Source organism: Morone saxatilis, unplaced genomic scaffold (genome assembly GCF_004916995.1).
Source record: "Morone saxatilis isolate NCDOM2014 unplaced genomic scaffold, NCSU_SB_2.0 Contig7, whole genome shotgun sequence".
NCBI lineage: Eukaryota > Metazoa > Chordata > Actinopteri > Moronidae > Morone > Morone saxatilis.
Window position 1 is genome coordinate 12,650,981 of NW_023340246.1, and position 21,480 is coordinate 12,672,460.

Here is a 21,480-nt window from a genome sequence, read left to right on the forward strand (position 1 = left end):
AGACATTTGTATGGCCCGTTATATTCTTGTACGTGTAGCATGTGAAATACTCCTGATTATAAAAGTCATGTCACTGAAAAAGTTGCTGGAAATCTTCATATCAGGTGGTGGAGGCAATAGAAGTGGAGCTAAAGACGATGGAGAAGAATGTCCTGAAGATCAGAGCAATTTTATGCTCCTTGGATAACTCTAACATCACTCTAACGGAGCATCTTCAAAACCGACAGGTGATACAGTGCATGTCTAATTTTATTTACGAATTTCATGCAAATAGTTTTGACAACAAGGCACACATAGAACATGCAAACAGCAGTGTAATAGTACAGATGTGAAACACTTCAGGCTTAAAAGGATTTTAAAAACAAGGTTTGAAAGAATTCTCTTATGGAACCATCTTGTCTGTATGGCAGGTAGGTTGTGCGTTTAGATGTTTCTCACTGAGGAAGGAAGGATAAAGTTCTTCCTTAAGCATAATATGACATCTCACAACTTTTCTCTCTGTCTACCAAACTAAATCAGTGATTTAACAGTGTTCAGTTCACATTGTATTGTATCCTTCCAAATGTTTTTGGCCGTGCTAGATTTCTTCTACAAAGTAGGCATGGTACCATAACTGAAGCACAGATGTACCATAACACTTAACACTTTCTAATACCTTCCCTTCAACGACAACATGACTGAATATTGTTATACACTGAAGGTTTTATATGACAGCCAACAAAGTAAGTTATTCATAAGACAAAAAAGTTAAAGTTACTGTTTTATCAGTTCATCTGTTTCAACCTGAAGGTGATCTTGGCCAACGTGCAGTCGATGCGTAGGACATTGGAGGAGATGGAGAGATGCAAAGAAGAGCTTCACCTCCCTCAGGGAGCACAGGAGGGCCTGCTGGTCGTCTCCAAAGCCAGACTGCTCCTGCAGCCACTCGAAGAGCTGGAGCAACTCACCCATCAACAAACCACCCTGCTGGAGGTACAGCATGAAGTCTGAATACCAGTGCAAATAAAAAATCAGATTTCTGTTATTTTAAAAGAGTAGGGAGGTTCAACAAAAGGAATTTTATAAATGCTTACAGTGGCGGTTCTTTTTCTCGTATGACTCCACATTGAACTGACTTAAAGAAAGTATCAAGCAACGGAGTAGCAATGATAGCAACAGGGAACTAAAGCCAAAGTATGTGTCTTTATATAATATTTTTTTTACAATGCAAACTCAAGGTTGTTCTGTATCTTTTATTAGTGGAGTTGACCTTGTGACATTGTGTTGACCTTTGGTAGCACAAACATGTACACAATATTCTGCAGTAAAACCTTGAATATGTTTTTCATCAACTTTTGTCAACTGTTTCTGTCTATTTCTCTTGTCTCTTTGACTAACCTAGAACAAGATTAGGGAGGAGGATCCTGGCATCACCACAGTCTCTCCTGAAGACGTACAGCAGCTAGACAGATCACCACAAAGTCACTCAGTCCAGGTAATAATCACAATAATGATAAGGTAAAATTCATCATCAGCTAAATCAGTAACACTATTGTTTGATATTGATTATTGAAGTTGACGTTTTTTAATTATCTTTTAATCTTATACCAATTAATCTTGTCCTCTTTAATCATTTTATGCTGACAATTTGTCCATCACTGTTTTTGGAAATAAACCTGATAGTCACCAAGTCCGGGATTTCCACTGGTTTCCAAATTTTGAAAGGTGTATTTTAAAAAAGGGACTTATTAAAGTAAAAATGCTGATCTCTTAAAGAGAATCATTCTTGGTGACAATGATTTATTTCCATGGCTATCTGGAATTGGTTGAACCTGCCTGGTACAGTCCTTTCTCCAAAAAAACATCACCCTAAAACATGCAGTGTCCATTCTAATGGGCTGTGAGGCAGGCTCAAGCGTATTGTTGTTGTTTTTTTGGGGAATTATTCTATTATTGCCTTACTGTAGGGCTGTAAAGACTGGCAAACTGCATATTATATGCTTTGCATGCAGAGATCAGATTAGATCAGTGAGCTTTTGGATGCCTTTGGTATCACATTCTGATTACTTTAAGACTGCACACCTAAATTAAAAGAAACTGTTCATTTATTTATCATGAATATCCCCCCAAAAATAAACAATCCTTTCAAGCAAATACGTGTTTACTAAATTAACATGAAATCCTCCATCAGACTACTTAGTCAAGGTTTTTTCTAGTCTCTGTATAGTTTTTAAAGAGTGAAATTATTTAATAAAAAGTACTTCAAGTCACATGTGTCAGGTTCCACATAAAAGATGACAGATGGTAATTTCATAAAAGATGACAGATGGCAATTTCTCCTCACTGATTTTGCTTAAACATTACAAAAAGGAAAAGTTGTATTTAAGATAATTGAGGAATGAGGAGTCAATAGAAAGATTTGCTTTTCCGTATTCCTTTTAAATTACAGTTTTAATCATATTATTCACTATTATCACTAAAAGCAGGAGGCTTTTCAGGTGTCTAATTCAGAGGAAGAGGAGGATGAGGAATATGAGAGTTGTGACTCGTCGTCCTCTGACACACTAACATGCAGTATTCCAGAGGTAAATCTGAAAAATAATTACAGCTCGAGGAGAGCATGCTTCTGGGTACCTCCTTTTTATTTTGGGTTTCATTCCAAAATGTCACATTAAATAGTGTTAAAAACTGCTGTCATTAAAACTTTATTATTAAAAATGTAATGTACGTAAATCCTCAATACATTTAGCACATGGCAAAGAATTTGGAAAATACAAATACTGATTCTCTTGATTCTCTTCTGAGATTTGGAGTGAAACTCAACATTTCTTGGGCTTTTCTCATACCTTTCCTCCTTTTTTATCTATATTTTGATTCAACTAATCATTTTCAACATTAATATTGGCTCTTTTTCCTGTATTGTGGAAGATTTTCGCAGATTCTTGCATGTTTGTATGAAGCTGTGTCAGACAGGCTGTGCTATGACCTGATGAATCTACTCTGGCACTGTCAGAAGCAGCTGCTTGAAATATGTTGCTTCTCAGAAACCTGTCCTTTCTCTCTCTCTCACACACACACACACGCACACACAATGAGAATGCCATGTATGTGTAAGAGTGCATGGATTCAATTTGCATTTGTGTATTTATACGATTCATGTGTTAGGACCCAGACGAGACACTCAACGTTTCAGATGTGCAGAGTGAGGATATTGCTGACATTAAGCCACTATCAGAATTTAAGGTAAATTATATTCTTCATTTTAGAGATTGGACTTGTTTAATGAGCACTTTGGACATTTAGCACATTTGTTTTGAATCCTTAACTATTAAATTAAATTAAGATTGCAATAAAATCTTATAGATTTTGTTTTTAATTCAAAGAAGTGTTAGTGTGTGTGACTTATTAATTAATAGATTAATCATTTTCAGTAAAATCTTAATTGTCTTCCAGGCTGTTCAGAGTTTGGCTGGTCAGTTTCCCTCTGAAGTGGAGATGAGCTCAAAAGGTGTTGAAACTGAACTTTTATCTGTGAAGCCTGGGTTTGACACTAAAGGATCAGAAATTGTTGAAACTGTATTAATAACATTGGATTCCGATGTTGGAAAAGCATTTAGTCCTAAAACTGTGACGGCACAGTCACTCCTTGCCGCAGCTGAAGACGAGCTCGCTGCTGCTGCTGCTGCTGCTGCTGCTGCTACACTGGACCGACATAGATCACCTAAACATGAAAGCCTTGTCACTTCCCCTCATACAAAGTCCCTTCAGGCAGCTGCTGCAGTGGAAGACACAAGACTGATTCCTACAAGACCTATAACTCCGTTCGCTGCCACAAGAGCATCAGATGAGTTTATAGAGGGAGACGAAGATCTGTCTTTGCCCACAGCTCCACCTCAAGATGTGGTAAGTATCTGAAAAAGAAAAGAAATATCTTCTTTTTTTATTGTTGAACAAATTAAATTAACACTGATTAAAATCTTGGACATGAATTATGTATAATGTGATGTGTCTTATGTTACTTTAAATTTGACATAATATAAACAATAATGCAATAATGTCGCAAATAATTTTTTGGTTTTCCTTTTGTTTCTCTTTAACATTTCAACATTTCAGGTTCATCTTAAGTTGTTAAAGGAGCAAAGGGAAGTCAGCACCAGTCAGAGCAGTTTAGTGGAAGACTCCCAACAAGCCCAGGAGTCGTCTGAGGTGCCGATCAGGTAAAAGAGTGCCAGTCATAGGAACTGGTGACTAACTCACATGCATGTAGCGTCCCATAGACTGAGGCTTATTGTGTCTTTGGTCCCTAGCTTGGCTACACACAAAGAAGATGACGAGGGGCAGCTAAGGTGGAGTCAACTTTATACCCAGATCTCACAAAAACTGACGACTTTGAAAAAAGTTAAGGAGGAGCATCAAACCCTGATCAAGTCAGAAGATGAAGGGACCCATGAAAAGGTAAGAAAATACCTAAAAAAATAAAAAATAATAATAAAAATAATAATTTTTTTCTGACTTTAGGATGGTATAAAAAAAAGTTGAGCATTGGATGAGACATGATGAGCAGTGAGTTGTGACCACAATAGAGAGAAACAAATTCATTTCTAAGATGGATGCTAGAATCAACTCCACCATCTGTTTCTAGGGCAACGGTAGGCAAAACCTTTGGTAAGCAGGTACTATAACAAAGGAGGAGGAAGAGAAGATTTTTTAAGGAATTATTATGTTCCTAGATTTACATCATAGATTGAGAAGGACCAATAGCAAGAATCTTGACATTTTTTTTTAAAATGTATTAGTTGGAACATTTATGTAAGTGATAAAGCAACCACTGAAATATTTTGATGCACATGGAGGAAAATAATGGTCCTTTATGTCAATAAAATTACAAGGGAAAATGTGAGTTTGTGCAAGTGCAGCAGTAGTTTGAATTCTATCCAATTATTCCTTGTTCCTTCATGCACTGTGAAACTTAAACTACTAGTTTCTGGTTTTGTTTAGGTTACAGAAAGGGAGCTGATATCAACCGGATCTGCTCCTGCTGTTCTTCAGCAGACACATGAGTCCATCGTCATGCTGAGACAAATAGTACGTACAATAGTGACCGAGGTTAAATCTTTGCATAGTTTACATACAGTATGTGTTCCTAATCTAAAAGACTTGTTGGTTGATGCACAGATTATTTACTATTTTACATAATACACTGTGTTTCTGATAAATTGTCCCACATATGATCAGCCAACATGGATATCTGTAGCTTAACAAGGTATTTTAAATAAATGCTTTGATGGTAGTCTCACTAAAAGCAAACGTCTAAAACTAAATGGTTGTATTTGTTTATAGTACCCAAAACAGCAAGCTAGAAACCATATTTATAAGATCTGTTTGGTTTAATCATATTTATCAAATATTTCAGTTTTCTATCTATCATTTAAGTAGCAAACTGGAGGAACACAGTGTCATTACTCCCATTATACTAAATGCATAAAGTTAATTTCAATGAATCAAGAACTAAAACGGGAGAAGTTTCTTTGCCATGACAATCATTGCATTTAGTGATATTAATCACTGTGCGTTTGGTTATTTCTCAGGTCACCTCTGTAGACTGTTCACATTCAGGTGTGAATCAGGAATTGTACACGGCGATACGGAGGGTCCTCCTCTGTCTAGATGCTTTGACAGACCTTCTTTTGACTCCTGGTATCGCCGGTGAAGATGATCCCCAGCTGAGGCTGCTACAGCAGGAGGTGACTGACCATTATGCTACTCAAGCGTGCACACACACACACACAGACCTACATAACTGCACATTTTGGTGTCAACTGCATTTTAAAAAATGTGTGTTTCTGACTTAATTCCTGCGTAGTGTGTATCGACTGAGCTGGTGACTCTGGCTGAGCTGTTGAGTAAAGTGGAGTCAGAGACCAGACCTAAGCTCTCAAGGGAAGACCCAGAAGCTCTCCACTGTTTGACCTCCCTTCAGGATTGTCTACACACGGTTCAGCTGGTCTTCACCTCATCCCAGAAACGGCTCATTGAACATCCGGGCATCAAATACCAACATCAGGTCTGAAATATAAATCCGTGACAGAGTTCAATATATTCCAGGAATAAATGTTATTTCTTATCTGTAACCAAATCAACCAACTTTTAGTTAGTTATTATTATGCTGTACCCTACTTAATTACAAATTTGAGGTACTTGTACTTTTTATTTCCATTTTATGCCTCTTTTTATGCCACTACATTTCAGAGAGAAATAATATAGTTTTTACTCAACTATATGACAGAGATGCAGTTACTATTTAGTTTGTAGATTTCACCTACAAAACATACAATCAGTTAATGAAATGTGATTTTTATAGGTTAAACCTTACAGCATAGAAAGACGTTAAAATGAGCTCCCTCTTGACCAACCGTTAATTAAATGCTGCTTGTCATGTAAATGCATCAGTAACAAATATCCAATAATACATTGTAATGTAAAACTGACAGGAGTTATTCTGATGCACAATAAAATAAACAATATTATTTCTTTTTTTAAAAGTACATTTTGGGGATAATAATTATTTTTACTTTTACTTGAGTATAATTTTGAATGTAGGATCTTTACTTGTAATAGAGCATTTTTACTTTGTAGGATTCATACTGAATGAATATTTTTTGTTACTTTTTGTCACACAGGAGCTCTCCTCCAACCAGCTGTGTATTTTGGACGAGTTTGAACTGAGTCAAAGTGAGATGTTTCCCAGCGTAAAGGATGCTCCCAATTTGGAGGTAACCACTGCTTTTCATGAGCTCTCATGACGACAATATTACATGAAGAAGGCCAAATTGGAAAGTTGTTATCAAAGAGCAGAAATTTCAACCATTAAAGGCAATGATAGCATAGCATAATTAAAGGCTAACATTTCTGTTTTTACTAAGATATAAGAAATAAACAAATTAGTAGATCCTTGAAAGGACAAGCCCTCCCACTATTTTGTTTGTGGTGCTAAACGGAAGTCATATAAGTTCCAATGTTGAATACCCAAAGGCAAAAAGGTAGCCCACACACAGATTTTCAGGCCAAAGTGGACTAATCACAATTTCACAGATTTATTCTGTTCTTGTTTCTGTTTACAAAACATGCTAACTAAAATATAGCTTTGACTTTAATTTACAAGTCACAATTACAGACTTATGTCAAAGTAAGAGAGATGCAGGATATGTGTTTCAAAAGTAAATAGTATTTTCCTTAAACTTTGTGCTTTTCCTGCATCTCTCAGCAGTGTGTGCTGGGCAGACATCTGAGGGAGAGTCCAGGGGAAAAAGCCAAGCTACAGCAAGCTTCCCGGTCCTTGCTTCAGGGGATAACTCGCCTCCTGGAACTGGGTGAAGAATGCATAACAGAAGGGCAGATGAGCCAGGTTCACAGCCACAGCAGACTTCAAGCTGTTCTCTGCAGACACAAGGTATCTCACTGTGCTTTCAACAAGTTATTCAACAGGCAGGAAAACACACAGATTTAAGCTAGGCACTTTCCCAAGAGTGTGTAGAAGCCTCTTGATGGTTTACAAAGAGATGCCCAGACTCAAACAACTAATGATTAGACTTTTGGACTATTCTTTGTGTGGTTCGTTTGTGTACTGCTGCTGTGACATGCAAATTTCCCCTTCAGAGATAAATACAGTATTTATCCAACTACGAAGATATTTAGACCTCAGTCACATTCCTTGTCTTTCCTAATTTATCAGGCCTACTTTGCAATTATTAATTCTGCACTTCTGTCATAAATCTGGTCTCTCTGTGATCCAGAAGCTCCGGCAGGTCCTAAGCTCTCAGATGGCTTTTGTGCAGCATCTGTTCCAACGCGAGCCAGAAGCATTCAAGTGTCAGGAGGACGAGCGGGTACAGCTGGAAGTCAGAGCCAAAGCTCTACAGCAACAGGCTCTGGAACAGGAAGTGGCTTCTCAAAGGAAGATCCAGGTTTGTAGTGCACATTTGCTGAGGGCCATATGAATTCATACATGAACATAAGTTTTCTTGTGGAGTCAGAAGATTTCTTATATTGGGTGTTTGTGCTGACAAATCAAAATTTGATGAGTGGGTTTATGGTTTGACCTGCACCAGGAGTGGACCCTATGGGAGGATAATTGTGGTCGACTAGGAAGGCTGCTGGATGATCTTGAAGCCTTCATTGGCAGTGGGGAACCAGAGGGAGATGACGAGAAGTTAGCACAGCACTGGCAAGATGCCTGCCAGGTAAACCTACTGCTTACAAACATACTGAATTTGTTTGTTTGTCTTGGTTTGAGTTTTTTTTTTTTTTACTCATTTGATCTCCTCAGCTTTAAGTACCTCCTAAATCCTGTGCACATTCCCTCTCAGGTTTGCCGTTCTGCTATCTCGTCCCTACTATAATACTGTATGTGTTGCAATATAAGGTTCCCTTTGCTACTAATATGCAGGATGTTGGTGATGATTTTATTTTGAATTTGTACGTCACCTGTCTCCTGATTTATTTTGAGGAACTGACAGATTTGATCTGAATTTTTTTGTTACAGCTAAATGACTAATCACTGAAACATCTCAGTCCTCAGTTTTGTAGAGTTTTCTTACCTTCAAACACAAAGTGGATTTCTTCCTAGAAAAAATAAAAAGAATAATTGGGTGTATGCTGCCTCAACAAGTAATGAAACTGAGGACCACACTGGTGGGTAGATTGGTAGTGGCCCGATCATGAATCCTACAATGATCTTATTCACCTCTTATTTAAAATTTAAATGTCTCTGTCACCTACAGACTTCACCTCTTAATGTTCTTGTAGACTACTTCATCTTTTAAAATCCTCTCTTTCCATTGATCGTATTTATAGTTTCCTCTATAATTTCACCTTTCTGCCATCGTCTGCCATTTTTACGACATTTTATATTTCCACGTACTGTTTAACGCACTATTTTCTATACTTTACATCACAGTTAGTCCACATGGTCCCATAAAAAAAATTCAGGAATTGCCTTGTCAAGAGATTATTCTCCTTTTCACACAGCAAACATTGGTCCAGCTGGATGAGAGCAGAGCTGTTTTAGGACTGCTCCTGGATCAGGGGAAGGTGCTGCAGACAGAGCCAGGGTGTGCTGCCACAGTCAGTCATGCAGGAGGTGCCCTGGAGCTGCGATGGCAGAGTGCCTACAGACGGACAGAGCAGGAGATTAAACGCTGCAGAGATATCCTCGACAGCCGGGCCAGGTGAGACCGGCTCAAAAATACCAACTTCCAACTTACGTTAAAAAGTTGAATACTTCTATCAATGTAGGCTAGGCAGTTTTTATTATTGCCATATCAGTTTGAAGTAAAAATATTGTGTTGCTGATTACTCGAGATCCAGAGCTTTTAAAAGCAATACAAAAGCACAACAACTTGGCATCTAGGCAAGGTCATCTCATGGGGTCCCAAGTCATACTATATGTCTTTAGTTGGGGTTAGCAATGTGAATTGACTTGCACCTATGTTAAAATATACAGTCATATTTGTATGGGTCTAGTATGACCTGGAAACCTTCTCTGATTGTGTGAAGTATATATTAATATAACAGTAGTCTTTAGTTATATCAAAGGATAATATATAACTCATAATTAATTTAGCTTTGAAATATGCCACCCGAAAAACACAATTTGCATCAACAATTGAGCAATCTGTTGTTCACACACTCTAGCGTACATCCATGACCAATGGTGCCAACCATTTACAGTCTTGTTTAACAGTATTGGACCCATGCCTAAGGACCAGTCATGTTCTACCGCCTTGGATGAGCTATCTGTGTCTCTCATCTTCCCTACAGATTCCAGACCGACTTTGCCTCAGTCAGTGAATGGCTGGTTGGTGCCAGAAAACACCAGAAGACTTGGTCAAACCTAACCGACACCTCTGACCTGAACCAGGAGTGCATTCACAACCATCTGATCAAGCTGCTGGTGAGGCTTTCTTGTCTACTCAGCACATTTGTCAATTTTGAAACAAAGTAGCTTGTTAGGTCTGTAGTACAGTATGTATCCCCAAATAACTATATTAAAGTCAAGAAAAAATATGTCTGCTTCAAAAATACAAATAAAAAATGGACTTTAAATTTAAATTGTATTTGGCCTGTCATTACATTGATTTTCAAAACATGCATTTCACATTTCTGACATTTGGTACCAGAATAGATTAAAGAAAGTTGTTACATGAGCAGCCACCATGACAGAATACGTCTCCCAGCGTATTCCCCACCTACACTAACTCAATCTTCATTGGCCTAAAATCAAAGAAAACATACTTCACAATACTTGGCACACTGTGATCTCTCTCTATAAGTGACAGTTCAGGATGTAAGAGATAATTAAACACATTTGTTATGGACTTTACCAGCTGCTGAATGTAGCTAAGACAAGCACGGGTTGATTGTGAAATTAAAACTCATTCAACAGTTTAAAATGCATCAATTACACATGATAGACATGGTTTCTGACACTGGTTCTACTCACATCCCCCCAGGACTTCTCCATGGAGACAGAAGCGATGTCAGTGCAGAGGGCGTCTGTATCCAGAGAAGCCTCTAAGCTGCTCCACCTGAGAGAAGCTGATTGTCCCGGGCTGAGGGCTCAGCTCGCCCAGCTTGAGGTCAGCTGGCTCCAGCTGACCTCGGACCTGTCCACGATACAAGACCGGCTGCAGCAGGTACAGTATTCACAGAAAGTTTCTGCTGGAGAAAAAGTTTCAAATATAAGTCAGTTACACCATAAGATGAATAGTTACACTGTAACTTAAATAAATTACGTCACAATGATCACTTAGGATCTCTTCCTGATAGCTCCTTTTTGCCAAAGAAGCTATGCCAAAGCTCTTGTAAACTTTTAACACTACAGTTTTCCAGTCCTCCAACGAATTAAAATCTAATGGTCCAAATTCCATGGAAGTGCTGTTTGTTTTCAAAAATAATTAGGCACTAAGAAATCCCCTCCAGCCAAGGGGAGTGTAAACCCTGTTGAAATCACATTCAGGGTGATTTAGGACAGGAAATTTGGGAGGACTTAAAAAGGAGGTGAAGGACATTTTTTAATATTTCCTCACCATTTATCACCAGTGAATTGAACCAGATATTCTCCATTATAATAATTACTCCAGTCCTCCCAGGTTTCATTTTGATGTCTTACACTTTGGCAATCACCTCAGGAGAAGATGAAGAAATCTTATCTACCAAAGAAAAAAGAAATAATTTGGACAGGCACAGAAGTCAGTTTGTCATAGGCTGACATTTACTGTATGACTACATACCTGGATCAATTAAATAAGTAACAGCAAAATTAGAAATGGAAAGTATTAGTATAAAGTTAAAATCCCTTTCTTTTCTGTTGTCTTGCTGCTGTTAGCGGTTGCTGGCAGTATGGCCACCGGTCCCGCTGCTGTCTGACCTGGAGGACTGGCTGAAGAAGCTGGAGGCTCGGCTGAGTCTGGAGAAAGAAACTGTCCTCAAGGCCAGAGATGCTGCTCAGATCACTGAAATCCTGCAGCACTACCAGGTACCCATACTTCCACGTTTTCTGTGCATCTCTTTCAAGAGTGATTCTATTTGAGCGGTTATTTCAGTGTCAGCGCTTCTATTTTAAACTTTGCCCAGTTAGTACATTTAGAGAGATTAGCTTGACATTCATTGACATGTGTTCATCCTTAAAATGTTTTACATAATTTCTTTATCTTCTTTGAGAGAAACTAGTAAAAATGTTTCTGTTTCACATTCATAATTCATTTACTTTGAAAGGCTCGTCAAAAAAAAAAAAAAAGCTTGTCACTGCAATAAAAGCACTACTAATGAGATAAGAACTACAGTATGGAAATGTGTGAAATGTTACACTGGAGATATGTTTCTGGTCAGACACCTAAAATAAAAAAAAAATGTAAATCAAGTTGCCTCCATAATATATGAAGTGGATGACACAAATATGCAGATATAGAGAAAAAAATAACTTTATTTTATTTTTACTTTATATGAGTGTTTGTATTGATTTCTGTCTATGTAATGTTTTTTCTCAGGAGCTAAAGGCAGGTATGGTCAATGGGCAGCTCCTTCTTGATTTCCTGTGTCAATCAGGACCTCGGGTGGTGGGAGTGGACGTCCAGGCTCTCCGCTCTGAACACACAATGTTTGCAGAGAAACTTGGCGCCCTCAGACTGCAGTGGCTGGAACTTCAGAGAGAGCTGGAGAGCCAGGTCTGTTCTTCAGCTACTAGTATACAGTATTACACTAAAGTTTGTAGAATCTGAAATTAAATCACCCAACAAACCATAAGCGTTTAATTTAAGCTTGTACGGTTTAAGTCTTAAAATGGATTTAACTTTTCATTGACTATTTTTATTTCTACACATGAATCACTGTTTGGTCTTTGTCCCTTCAGATTTGTGAAGCTGAACAGATGCATCACACTTGCGCAAACAGAGAGAGGCAGTTACAGCGTCTTCACAGTTGGATAGAACAGCAGAAAAAGCAGCTGAATCAGAGGAAACAGCCCACTGGTCAAACTCTGGCTCATAAGGCTCTGCTGGAGTTGGAGGTACGGTAACAGGATGTAAGCAGGTCTATGTTTGAACTGTCTCTCTTGCTGTTGCCCTCTGATCTGAGACTGCTCTGGTTTTCTTCCAGACTGTTGGGGCCAGACTGAAGGAGGTGGCTGCAACTTTACAGGAGTTGAAAGCCACACGGGTGCATCTTGAAAAGAAAGATCACCCCAGTGATATCTCCTTTTCTGCCCAGACAGAGAGGGTTTGTCATGCTTGTGGGGATCTGAGTCAACAGGTAAAAATACATCTGTTATGGCAATCAGACATGGCAAAATGTGTTTGAAGAAGGTGAATTAAAGTTATTTAACAAGATATTAAAGATGCCTTTTCAGATTAACTACAAACATGGCTCCTTCTTATATTGTGAAAATCCAGAAGGGTCCACTTGTCTCTGCATTAGCAAACTCATCATCCTCGTCTTTCTTTGTGCTAATTTGTGCTAATGCAGATGGAAGCTCTGAGACCAGCGCTGCAACAGACTGTGGAGGAGTGGAGATGTTTTGAGAGAGATCTGAGGGAGGTTTCGCTGCTCACCACTAGGGTGCGCTGTGCTCTGCAGCATCAGCCTCTGTTCTCACTAAAGCAGGCAGAAGGATACATGGACCTGCTCCAGGTGAGCAAATGCTTTAACCATCCAATCAAGAAATAATCATATGCTATATTTTATCATAATGAGCACCACAGTAATTCATGGCTGTTAACCAACAATTTAGAAAAGCCAAGAAGTTACTCTAAAACAACAAGTTGTTGTGACTGAAAGTTAAATTCCCTTTTATTTAGTTGTTACAGATTCTCTAAAGGAGTGTGCTCTAATGGATGTCAAGCCCTTGGTCCTTGTCTGTTATATACTTTGGGGACGTTAATGCACCTCTGAAATGAAAATGTAAAAGGGTTTTTTTATGCACAGCTACTCCAGGAGAAGGCCGGAAAAGGGAAAGAGCTTTGGTCATCCGTGGACAAATCCTATCAGAATCTTGTAAAGACACTCCACCATGAAACAGCTCAGGCACTGGTTGATCAAATGGATGGAGAGCGAAAACGGTCAGTATGTCAGTTCATGACGATCCATTCTTTAGTTTAAAAACAAATTAAAAAAACAAGTATCTCCCAATTTGGTCATTTAGATTTAGAAAAAAGTATCCTTATTTTTACAACATACAACATCTCCAAATGCTAAAACAGGGCTGTTTGCTTAGCTCATGAAAATACATACAAATACATAGAGGAGATACAATATTTTCAGAAGATAGCAATGCAATATGAATATGTTTCCATGTATACCTGATATTTATTGTATACATGAAATTTTTATCAAATGTTAGTAAAGTCATTTTACTACCACTTAATCAGTATGCACACAAACATAGAGTTATCTAGAGTTATATAGTTCTAATGTATTGTGTTTGTGTCAGGTGGAAGGATGTGGTGCAGCAGTTAAAGGATGAGCACATGAAGACTAGAGAGACACTTTCTCTCTGGCAGGAGTACACTCGCCTCTCTGATCGATGCTCCCTTCACCTGCAAAAACTGTGGCATCAGTGGGAGGAGATTTTGAGATCTTCACCTCAACAGGACACACAGGCCTTGGTGCACTCAGTAGAGGTGAGTTCAGGGTACTTTTAGCAGAGTTTTGAATATGCAGTCTGGTCTAAGTGTTTACATCAAGGTGCAGTGATGTGTACTGAGACATTTTACAGTAAGTTGATTTCTTCTTACTTGTCAAGATAATTTTTTTACAACAGATCAAGTGGGAAAGTCCAGCAACTGATGTATCTGAGCAACTGAGGAAGCCTTTTTTATTTTCCAAAATATTTTTATTGGAAAAATACAATACTTTCAATCACAGAGATACAATTTGCCTTTTCCTTTTTTTTTTAAACATATATGCATATGTACACGGTTCAACTGAGGAAGCTTTTATCTTGAAATTTAGCTCTATTGCAGAAACATTTGTAAGTTTGTGGTGTGTTTGCTTTCATATTAAGATGAATCTGGTATAACTTCTTTTAAAGTAAGAACTGGCAGTTGAAGTGAAACCAATTTCTGGCATTGTTGAAGGTCACTGGGTGCAGACCTAGTTTGATAATATGCTTATTAGACTGCTTGTTTTTCATACAGTTATGCAGTTGTTTCTTTTAGAATTATCAGATTTCGTGCCTGACTCATCCTGAAACCCTGTGTTGATTCAGAGACTCTATGCATTACATTCACAATTTAATTTAATGTTTTTCTTAATGACTGGTTCCTTAGAAAGGAACGGACTGTTCACTTACTTGTGCACTTATGGGCAGAAATATCAGCAATGGTCTGCTCTGTGTTCACTCTGATGTTGTACTTACCTTACTACCTGCATAATCCAGATGCTGAATTACATGTTTTTTTGCACATTGATGCAAAAACACAAGCTTCATGGTATTTGTTTTCCATTTCTACCCTCTTCAAAAGTACACTGAGAGGTATATTTTGGGATACTTTAGTCGGAGCGATTTTGTGAAAAACAAGATTATTATGTTCAAGAGGGGAAAGAAGCAGCTGTGATGTTGTGATCTTTTTTGGTGCATTGATGAGTGTTTCGAAAGATGATGGCAAGCAGTTAATACTGAGTAATTAGATTCAATTAAAGGTCACAAAACAGTAAACAGAAGGATTAAAGAACAGCATTTCTCCATTGTTGTCCTTATCTTCTCACTCCTCCATCTAACTGGTTGTTCTTTCCCTTTCCTAGCAGTTGCAGGATGCTGCTGAGGATTTGCAAAGCAGTGTGGGAGATATTCTTGCGGCTTCCAAGCCTCTTATTGGACGGCTAGAACCCACAGCCGCATATTTAATCCAATCAGAGACTAGACTGCTGTCACGTAATGTCGTGCTGCTGAGTCAGGCAATGTCAGGGAAAAAGAAAAGTCTTCAGGTGAGGAAATGAGTCGAAATATCAACTTAATTTTACAATAATAACAGAAATATTGGTTTTAAATGTAATTTTTTTCAATAGTTGTAAATCAGACCAACTTTTCTCACAGTTCAAAAATTGGTGAAAGATCCTCTGTACAACGACTAATATTAAAATCTATCTATCATCTTGACATTGAATTGATACAAGTGTGTAATGCATGGAGACCAGTTTCCATGAAGTTTAATGTGAGACTTAATGGTCAAGTTTGACAAATCCAGGTTAATACTAATATGAGTTTTCTGTGTGCAGGAGGATTTGGAGCAACAGAAACTATTTCATACCCGACTGGAGGCCCTCGAAATGCAGACACAGAACATACAGCATAAACTTAAGGCCAGCTTGAATGACACAGACTATGTGAAGGTTGGTCAGAATCTTTATTTTTACCCATAAATGATCTTTCCTCTACATTACTTCTGCACATCCTCTTTAAATCTAAAGGAGAGGTTTTCAAACTAAAGTTGAGTTGGAGGAAGAGACAGAGTGAGGACAGACATGATGCACTTATTTTTAGATTCAGACTGACTTATACTTCTCGAGAATATTATCTCTGATTATCTTCCATCGTGAATAAATCCACTCAGAAATTAATAGGAGGGAGGGGGTTAGCGGCAGTTTGCTCATGGACTGAAAATGCCCTGTATGTTTTTTATTTCTTGGATGTGTAGCAGGTTCTCTTGGAGCTCAGTGGTGTGTCTGTGTCACTGGTTGACATCAGAGAGATGAGTGGTTATGTGACCCTCAACAACCATGAGACTGAGAAACTGCACATGCTCAGCAGGCAATGGGTTGAAAGCATGACTTATACGTCTGACATGAACAGGTGAGACATTTCCAAAAGATGAACAAATAAAAATCCAGAGAGTGTACAATTGTGTTGTATTTTCTTCGTTGTTGCTGCTTGAATTTGCTAAGAAAAAGAGCTGTAACCAATATTTCTTTATGGTAGTGTTTAAAATCAGTTCTGGCTTTGTGCATAAAGTCAAAACATCCCCTGTTATTTTACAAGATGTGTAAGGCTTTAATGACTTGAAATCTTGTAAGACTTTTCCAATCTTTGTGTGAACTGTAACATTATAAGGCATTGTGCAGTTTTGTTCCTGACTGCCATTCTAGGGAACAGTCTATTATCGTCACCTCATTTTGTGATGGAATACAGAGGATGTGTGCATTTTGAAAGCTTCCAGTTGTAGTCTAATTTTGTGTCTCATATTTTTTCCCCCCAGAAAGCTGCAGGCTGAGCATCAGTGTTCCCAGAGCTTTCAGGAGAAGTGTAAAAACCTGACGTCTATCCAGAAGAAGCTTGAGGAGGAATCAATGTCCATAAAACCTCAAAGTTACTCCGCCCTCCTAGAGATGCTGACTGTGCATCAGGTACAATACATTTCTATTCTGGGACATCTTCTGGGACCAATGTCTAAATGCCTTTAGGATTTTACTTCTAGAACTCATCTTATCACTCTGTTCTCTCCTTAAAAGTAAAGTTAATCCATCTTTTGTCACTTTTAATGGGAAAAACTAGTGTTAAATTGTTTGTTGATAAATTGTTTGTTGATAAAGGCTTTCCCTCCCCTACATCTGCAGATTAGTCTGATAAACAGCTCATATGCATACTGCCAATGTGTTACTACGTGTTGACAAAGAAATATTTGCTATTAAAGTCTTGAAGTAGCTAAAGTCAGCACAAACACTTGTTTAATACTTCACACAGGACGTTAGGAGTGCAATTTGTATAAGTGAATATTATTTTGAAGTTTGTTGTAAAATCATGCTGGTATTATTGCCTACTAATGAGTCAAATAAGTTAAACTAGAGAGTTGATCTGAATCTCATTTTGTTCTTTTCTCCTGTTGTTTCCCACTCCCACAGAGGCTTAAGGCTGAAATTAATAATGGACAGCAGGTTCTACAGGGTCTACTCTGTCATGCAGTCGCATCTATGGAAAAAGAAACAAGAGAGAAAAGGTATGTTTCTTGTAATATTAAATGGTTTGATACTTTACAACAATCTTTTATATGTGTAACAAGCTTAATGAGCTTTGGGTTTGAGAGTCCAAAATACTGCTTAAATAGCTTCCTCCTACAAGCCCTAATTGTCCCTGGTTTTTCCCTTAATCTATGTCTCCTTTTAGGATAGAATAAAAATAAGAATGAAGTTAATAAATTCACAAAGGATCATAGCATTCCTCAGATTCAGGAGTATGCTCAGTTCAGCATAGTCTTTGGTTTGATTGCTGTCTGATTCACAGGAACTGCAGGTGTTTTGCACCTTATTGGCACCAAAATCACACCCATAATTCTAATTTATTAAATAGTTTATGATTGCACATTGAAATATTGAAAGACAAAGAAGCCATATTTTATTGTCAGTTGCGTCAAGGCACAGGTAGTGCTGGAGAAATAATTTATTGTTGCGTCAAGAGGGAGCTAATTACCACTAAGCCTTGCAGCTATACCAGCTACTTATAGGCTGCTCTGTGGTGCGCTGCCAACTGACTGCTCACAGATTTGTGTGGGTCTCAGAGTATTAAGTATTCAACATAAAAAAAAAGACGCACGTCAGCTTTCTTGTGGTAGTGATTTCTTTGTCCATCTCGCCCTCCACTCCAAGGTTCAAGGTTTTTCAGCCTCTGCAGGCTCATAATTAGATTAGACCCAACCTTTTGACGTTAAGCAACAAATAAACAGGACAATGACGACAATCATGTGACCATGTGAGTTGTCTGTAAGGAACATTTCAGTAGTAGTAAAAAGGGAACCTGAAACTGGATGGTACAGGGGGATGCATCATTGTCACAGTAATATGTATCCAGTTCTAAGGAGGGTTGTCATTCGTCCATACAGATTGATGAATGTTTTACTAATCAAATAATTTTTGGGTATTTGGAACAAAACCAGCAGGTATCTTACTGTCACCAGCATTTAAAAAATATTTAGCTTTGTTTGGGTGCCTTGCAGCAGAGAAACCTGAGTATTCACAGCGTTTTAATTTGTAGTCTTGTACTCTTCACAGACCCTGTCACCTAATAAAGTAATTATATTTGAGATTTTCCGGTTGAATTCCTTTCTTGTAAGACATCACACATATTGGGTGTACGCTGACACACAACAAAATGCAGTGTGTGCAGGTGTTTCCTGCTCTGGAACAGTTAGATGTCTCTTTCCCCAATGCTTCCTTAAATCAATTTTGCAGTCTTTGGACAGCTTGGAAAACTTTCCTTTCGCTCCTTAAAAAAAAAGCCTTCTCTCACCCCTGCTGGGATTGCTTTTTAAGGCTTTAAGACTGTCTTAAAATCCTGCTGGGTTTGTGTTGATTTAGCAACTGCCTGTGAATGAACTATGACAGACCCATTTGTAATTTTTCTCATTCTACCGTTTTATTTGTTTTTTTTATTTTTATTTTGTCTGTGCTATGCTAAATTCCATTTTACAAAACCTAATATCCCTATAGAGCTCACAAAACCTTTCCACTCATCCCTCATTTTATATTGAATAATATTGCATGTTTTCGGATGGATGACAACAGGTTTGCCAACAGGTGTCAATAGCCAACAGCAATACCAATGTTTTTCCTACAAATATAACAAATTTGAACCGCGTGTGTTGTTTCTTGCACAGATCTGAACTCATGGCACAAGTGACCGGTGTCAGGGAGAGCTGGCTCAGCTCTGTGGCTCTGGTTGGCCAGTGCAGGTCCTCGACAAAAGAACAACTGAGCCAGTGGAGAGTCTACCATCGTGGCTTGAAGCTGTTGTGGAAGCTGTTGAGGGACGTTGACTCCTTGTTGCCTCCCGCTGGACCTGCTCTGTGTACACTGCATCAGCTACGGAGCTGTGCAGATGACTACCAGGTTAGCATGCATGGGTTCCAGTGAATGTGCACTGTATTCCTAAAAACTTCTTTTGTAGTGGCACAATAGTAAAACGCTAAACACCAAGCACTGTGTCTCCCTGCTTCTTTCCTAGTGTGTTGAGTCTGCACTTGGTCTGCACTCTGCTGTGTACACTCAGACACTGGAGGCTGGCAGACATTTAAGTAAAACCATGACAGAGTCAGAGTGTCAGAGCCGACTGCAGTCAGAGCTCCACGCTGTACAGGAGGCCTGGGAGCGAACCACCTTATTGCTGGAGAGGAGACGAAACCTGGTCAACACAACTGTTCAGGTAACGGCCAGATTTTCCATCAAAGCCAAAGACTTTTCATTTCATAAAATCTTATATTATATATTGAAATATTTTACAATAAAATCTCTTTTTTAATTATTTTACCATTGACAAAATGTATTTACTGGCAAGAAAATCTAAATGTCACAATTTATACAATGTAATCATTCGACTAAATAGGAGCTCCAAAAAAAAGTATGAAGCTTTTCATAATAAAATAAAATAAAATAAAAATCAACTAAACATGGCAATCTGACTAACATGCCTCTGAATTTAACTCAATCAAGGAACAACAGGATACAAATTAATTCGTAACAATAGCCAAGGGACCTTACTGACTCAACTGATGGCTGATGATGACTAATCCCGATTTACAAACATTCAGAAATAGTGTTTTGATTGTTAGTTGTCCTTAACAAGCAGCAGAATCCAGTGAAACATATTTTAACTTACAGTTTTAGCTTATCGAGGGCTGACTGACATTATCCACAAGAAGAGCATGTGTGACAGTATTAACAAGGGACTAAGAGGTGTCAGTTTTGCATGACCCATATCCAGGCCCTGATCCTACCCCAACACACACACACACAATGTATGCCACACAAAAAAAGGTCGTAACATACTTAAAAAAAACTCCAACGTTTTGCACTACGTTTTCTTTTCCAGCTAATGGGCAAAAAAATGTTTGTATTATACGCCTTCCAAACGGTTGGTTTCTCGTCCTCCGGCGGACTTTGGAGGCAGCGGCTGTTTGTCTTTGTTTGCTCATTCTTGATCTTTATGTTATTCCCTCTTGACACTTGAGGATCCATTTTTCTTTATTAAATCTAATGGAGAAACGGAAAGGGAAGGAGGATCTCGAGTCATGATTAACAAATATCTGACCACGTTATTCATGCATTGACCGTGTAGATTGTGAATTTAACCATCAAAGGGCTTGGACCCTGGCTATGAAAACCTTTAGTTACAGTCATGTTGTTGCAGTCGATCGTATACGATATATAACAGATGAACATTACGGGACATAAATCACTGCAGGAGCCCGTTGTAATTTGTTTTTGTTTTATGAATATATATCATTTATGATATATAAGTTTATGAGGGCAGTTTTTCTTTTTTATATTGGTGGGCTTCCTAGTTTATGCCAATTAACATTATACTTTTTTTTATGGTGATTGTGTCATTTTACTTTGTGCATATTAATGGTACTCTCTGTGTTGGTCTTTTGACATGATATGCTCAGAGGGATTCCCTCTCCGGCTGGGTGGATTGGCTGTTTAGGCTTAAAGGGGGTATAACACAACTTCCCTGACCGTACTGGGGCCTTAGCCACCAAAACATTGAGAGCTGCCGTAGACTCTGTGGCAGCATCCTCTATAATTCTCACAACAGTGATGCAGTCAGAAGTGGGGTAACAAGGAAACCCTTTAAACTAAAATTTCAGGCATGTCAGCTTAAGTATTAACAAATCAGGCAATCTCTGCCGCTTTGCTGCCTGACAGCAGCGAAACAACTGGAACGGACGCGGGTGATGCTTTTCGCTGGCGCAGCCGGTAACACGATTAGTCATGTGTGTGGTATGTTTACTTTATTCTGTTATAAATCTTCTTGATTAGGGGATTTCCTGTGGGGTGGCACATGCCTTACTTCGCTATGGTTATTCATTGAACAACAGTGCAGTGTAACAAGGCTGGATGGAATGAAAGGACAGCTTGGACAGTCAAACACTAGGGTCCTGGGTGTGGGTGTTGGTGTCGTGTGTGTGTGTGGGTGTGTGTGTGTTTTGACGGTGAGTGTGTGTGTGTGTGTGTGTGTGT

General features: G+C 38.5%; 1 protein-coding gene across 11 annotated transcripts in view; it reads left to right on the forward strand.

The window, feature by feature from the left end:
• LOC118340470 (nesprin-2) overlaps positions 1 to 21,480 on the forward strand; it is an 87,615-nt gene that overhangs the window by 44,748 nt on the left and 21,387 nt on the right. For 6 of the 11 annotated variants that reach the window (XM_035678458.1, XM_035678466.1, XM_035678459.1 and 3 more), the window contains 31 exons: positions 105 to 227; positions 790 to 972; positions 1,382 to 1,474; positions 3,145 to 3,222; positions 3,433 to 3,882; positions 4,093 to 4,196; positions 4,287 to 4,434; positions 4,978 to 5,064; positions 5,568 to 5,723; positions 5,843 to 6,043; positions 6,660 to 6,752; positions 7,244 to 7,429; positions 7,773 to 7,943; positions 8,088 to 8,219; positions 9,007 to 9,206; positions 9,799 to 9,931; positions 10,491 to 10,673; positions 11,366 to 11,515; positions 12,027 to 12,203; positions 12,389 to 12,544; positions 12,634 to 12,786; positions 13,000 to 13,164; positions 13,459 to 13,592; positions 13,964 to 14,153; positions 15,277 to 15,459; positions 15,751 to 15,864; positions 16,170 to 16,324; positions 16,728 to 16,875; positions 17,371 to 17,465; positions 19,119 to 19,350; positions 19,466 to 19,663. In XM_035678458.1, the coding sequence (XP_035534351.1) occupies positions 105 to 227; positions 790 to 972; positions 1,382 to 1,474; positions 3,145 to 3,222; positions 3,433 to 3,882; positions 4,093 to 4,196; positions 4,287 to 4,434; positions 4,978 to 5,064; positions 5,568 to 5,723; positions 5,843 to 6,043; positions 6,660 to 6,752; positions 7,244 to 7,429; positions 7,773 to 7,943; positions 8,088 to 8,219; positions 9,007 to 9,206; positions 9,799 to 9,931; positions 10,491 to 10,673; positions 11,366 to 11,515; positions 12,027 to 12,203; positions 12,389 to 12,544; positions 12,634 to 12,786; positions 13,000 to 13,164; positions 13,459 to 13,592; positions 13,964 to 14,153; positions 15,277 to 15,459; positions 15,751 to 15,864; positions 16,170 to 16,324; positions 16,728 to 16,875; positions 17,371 to 17,465; positions 19,119 to 19,350; positions 19,466 to 19,663 (4,971 nt within the window). The remainder of the gene's footprint in view (positions 1 to 104; positions 228 to 789; positions 973 to 1,381; positions 1,475 to 3,144; positions 3,223 to 3,432; positions 3,883 to 4,092; positions 4,197 to 4,286; positions 4,435 to 4,977; positions 5,065 to 5,567; positions 5,724 to 5,842; positions 6,044 to 6,659; positions 6,753 to 7,243; positions 7,430 to 7,772; positions 7,944 to 8,087; positions 8,220 to 9,006; positions 9,207 to 9,798; positions 9,932 to 10,490; positions 10,674 to 11,365; positions 11,516 to 12,026; positions 12,204 to 12,388; positions 12,545 to 12,633; positions 12,787 to 12,999; positions 13,165 to 13,458; positions 13,593 to 13,963; positions 14,154 to 15,276; positions 15,460 to 15,750; positions 15,865 to 16,169; positions 16,325 to 16,727; positions 16,876 to 17,370; positions 17,466 to 19,118; positions 19,351 to 19,465; positions 19,664 to 21,480) is intronic. The other 5 variants (XM_035678464.1, XM_035678468.1, XM_035678460.1 and 2 more) reach the window with 4 other exon arrangements.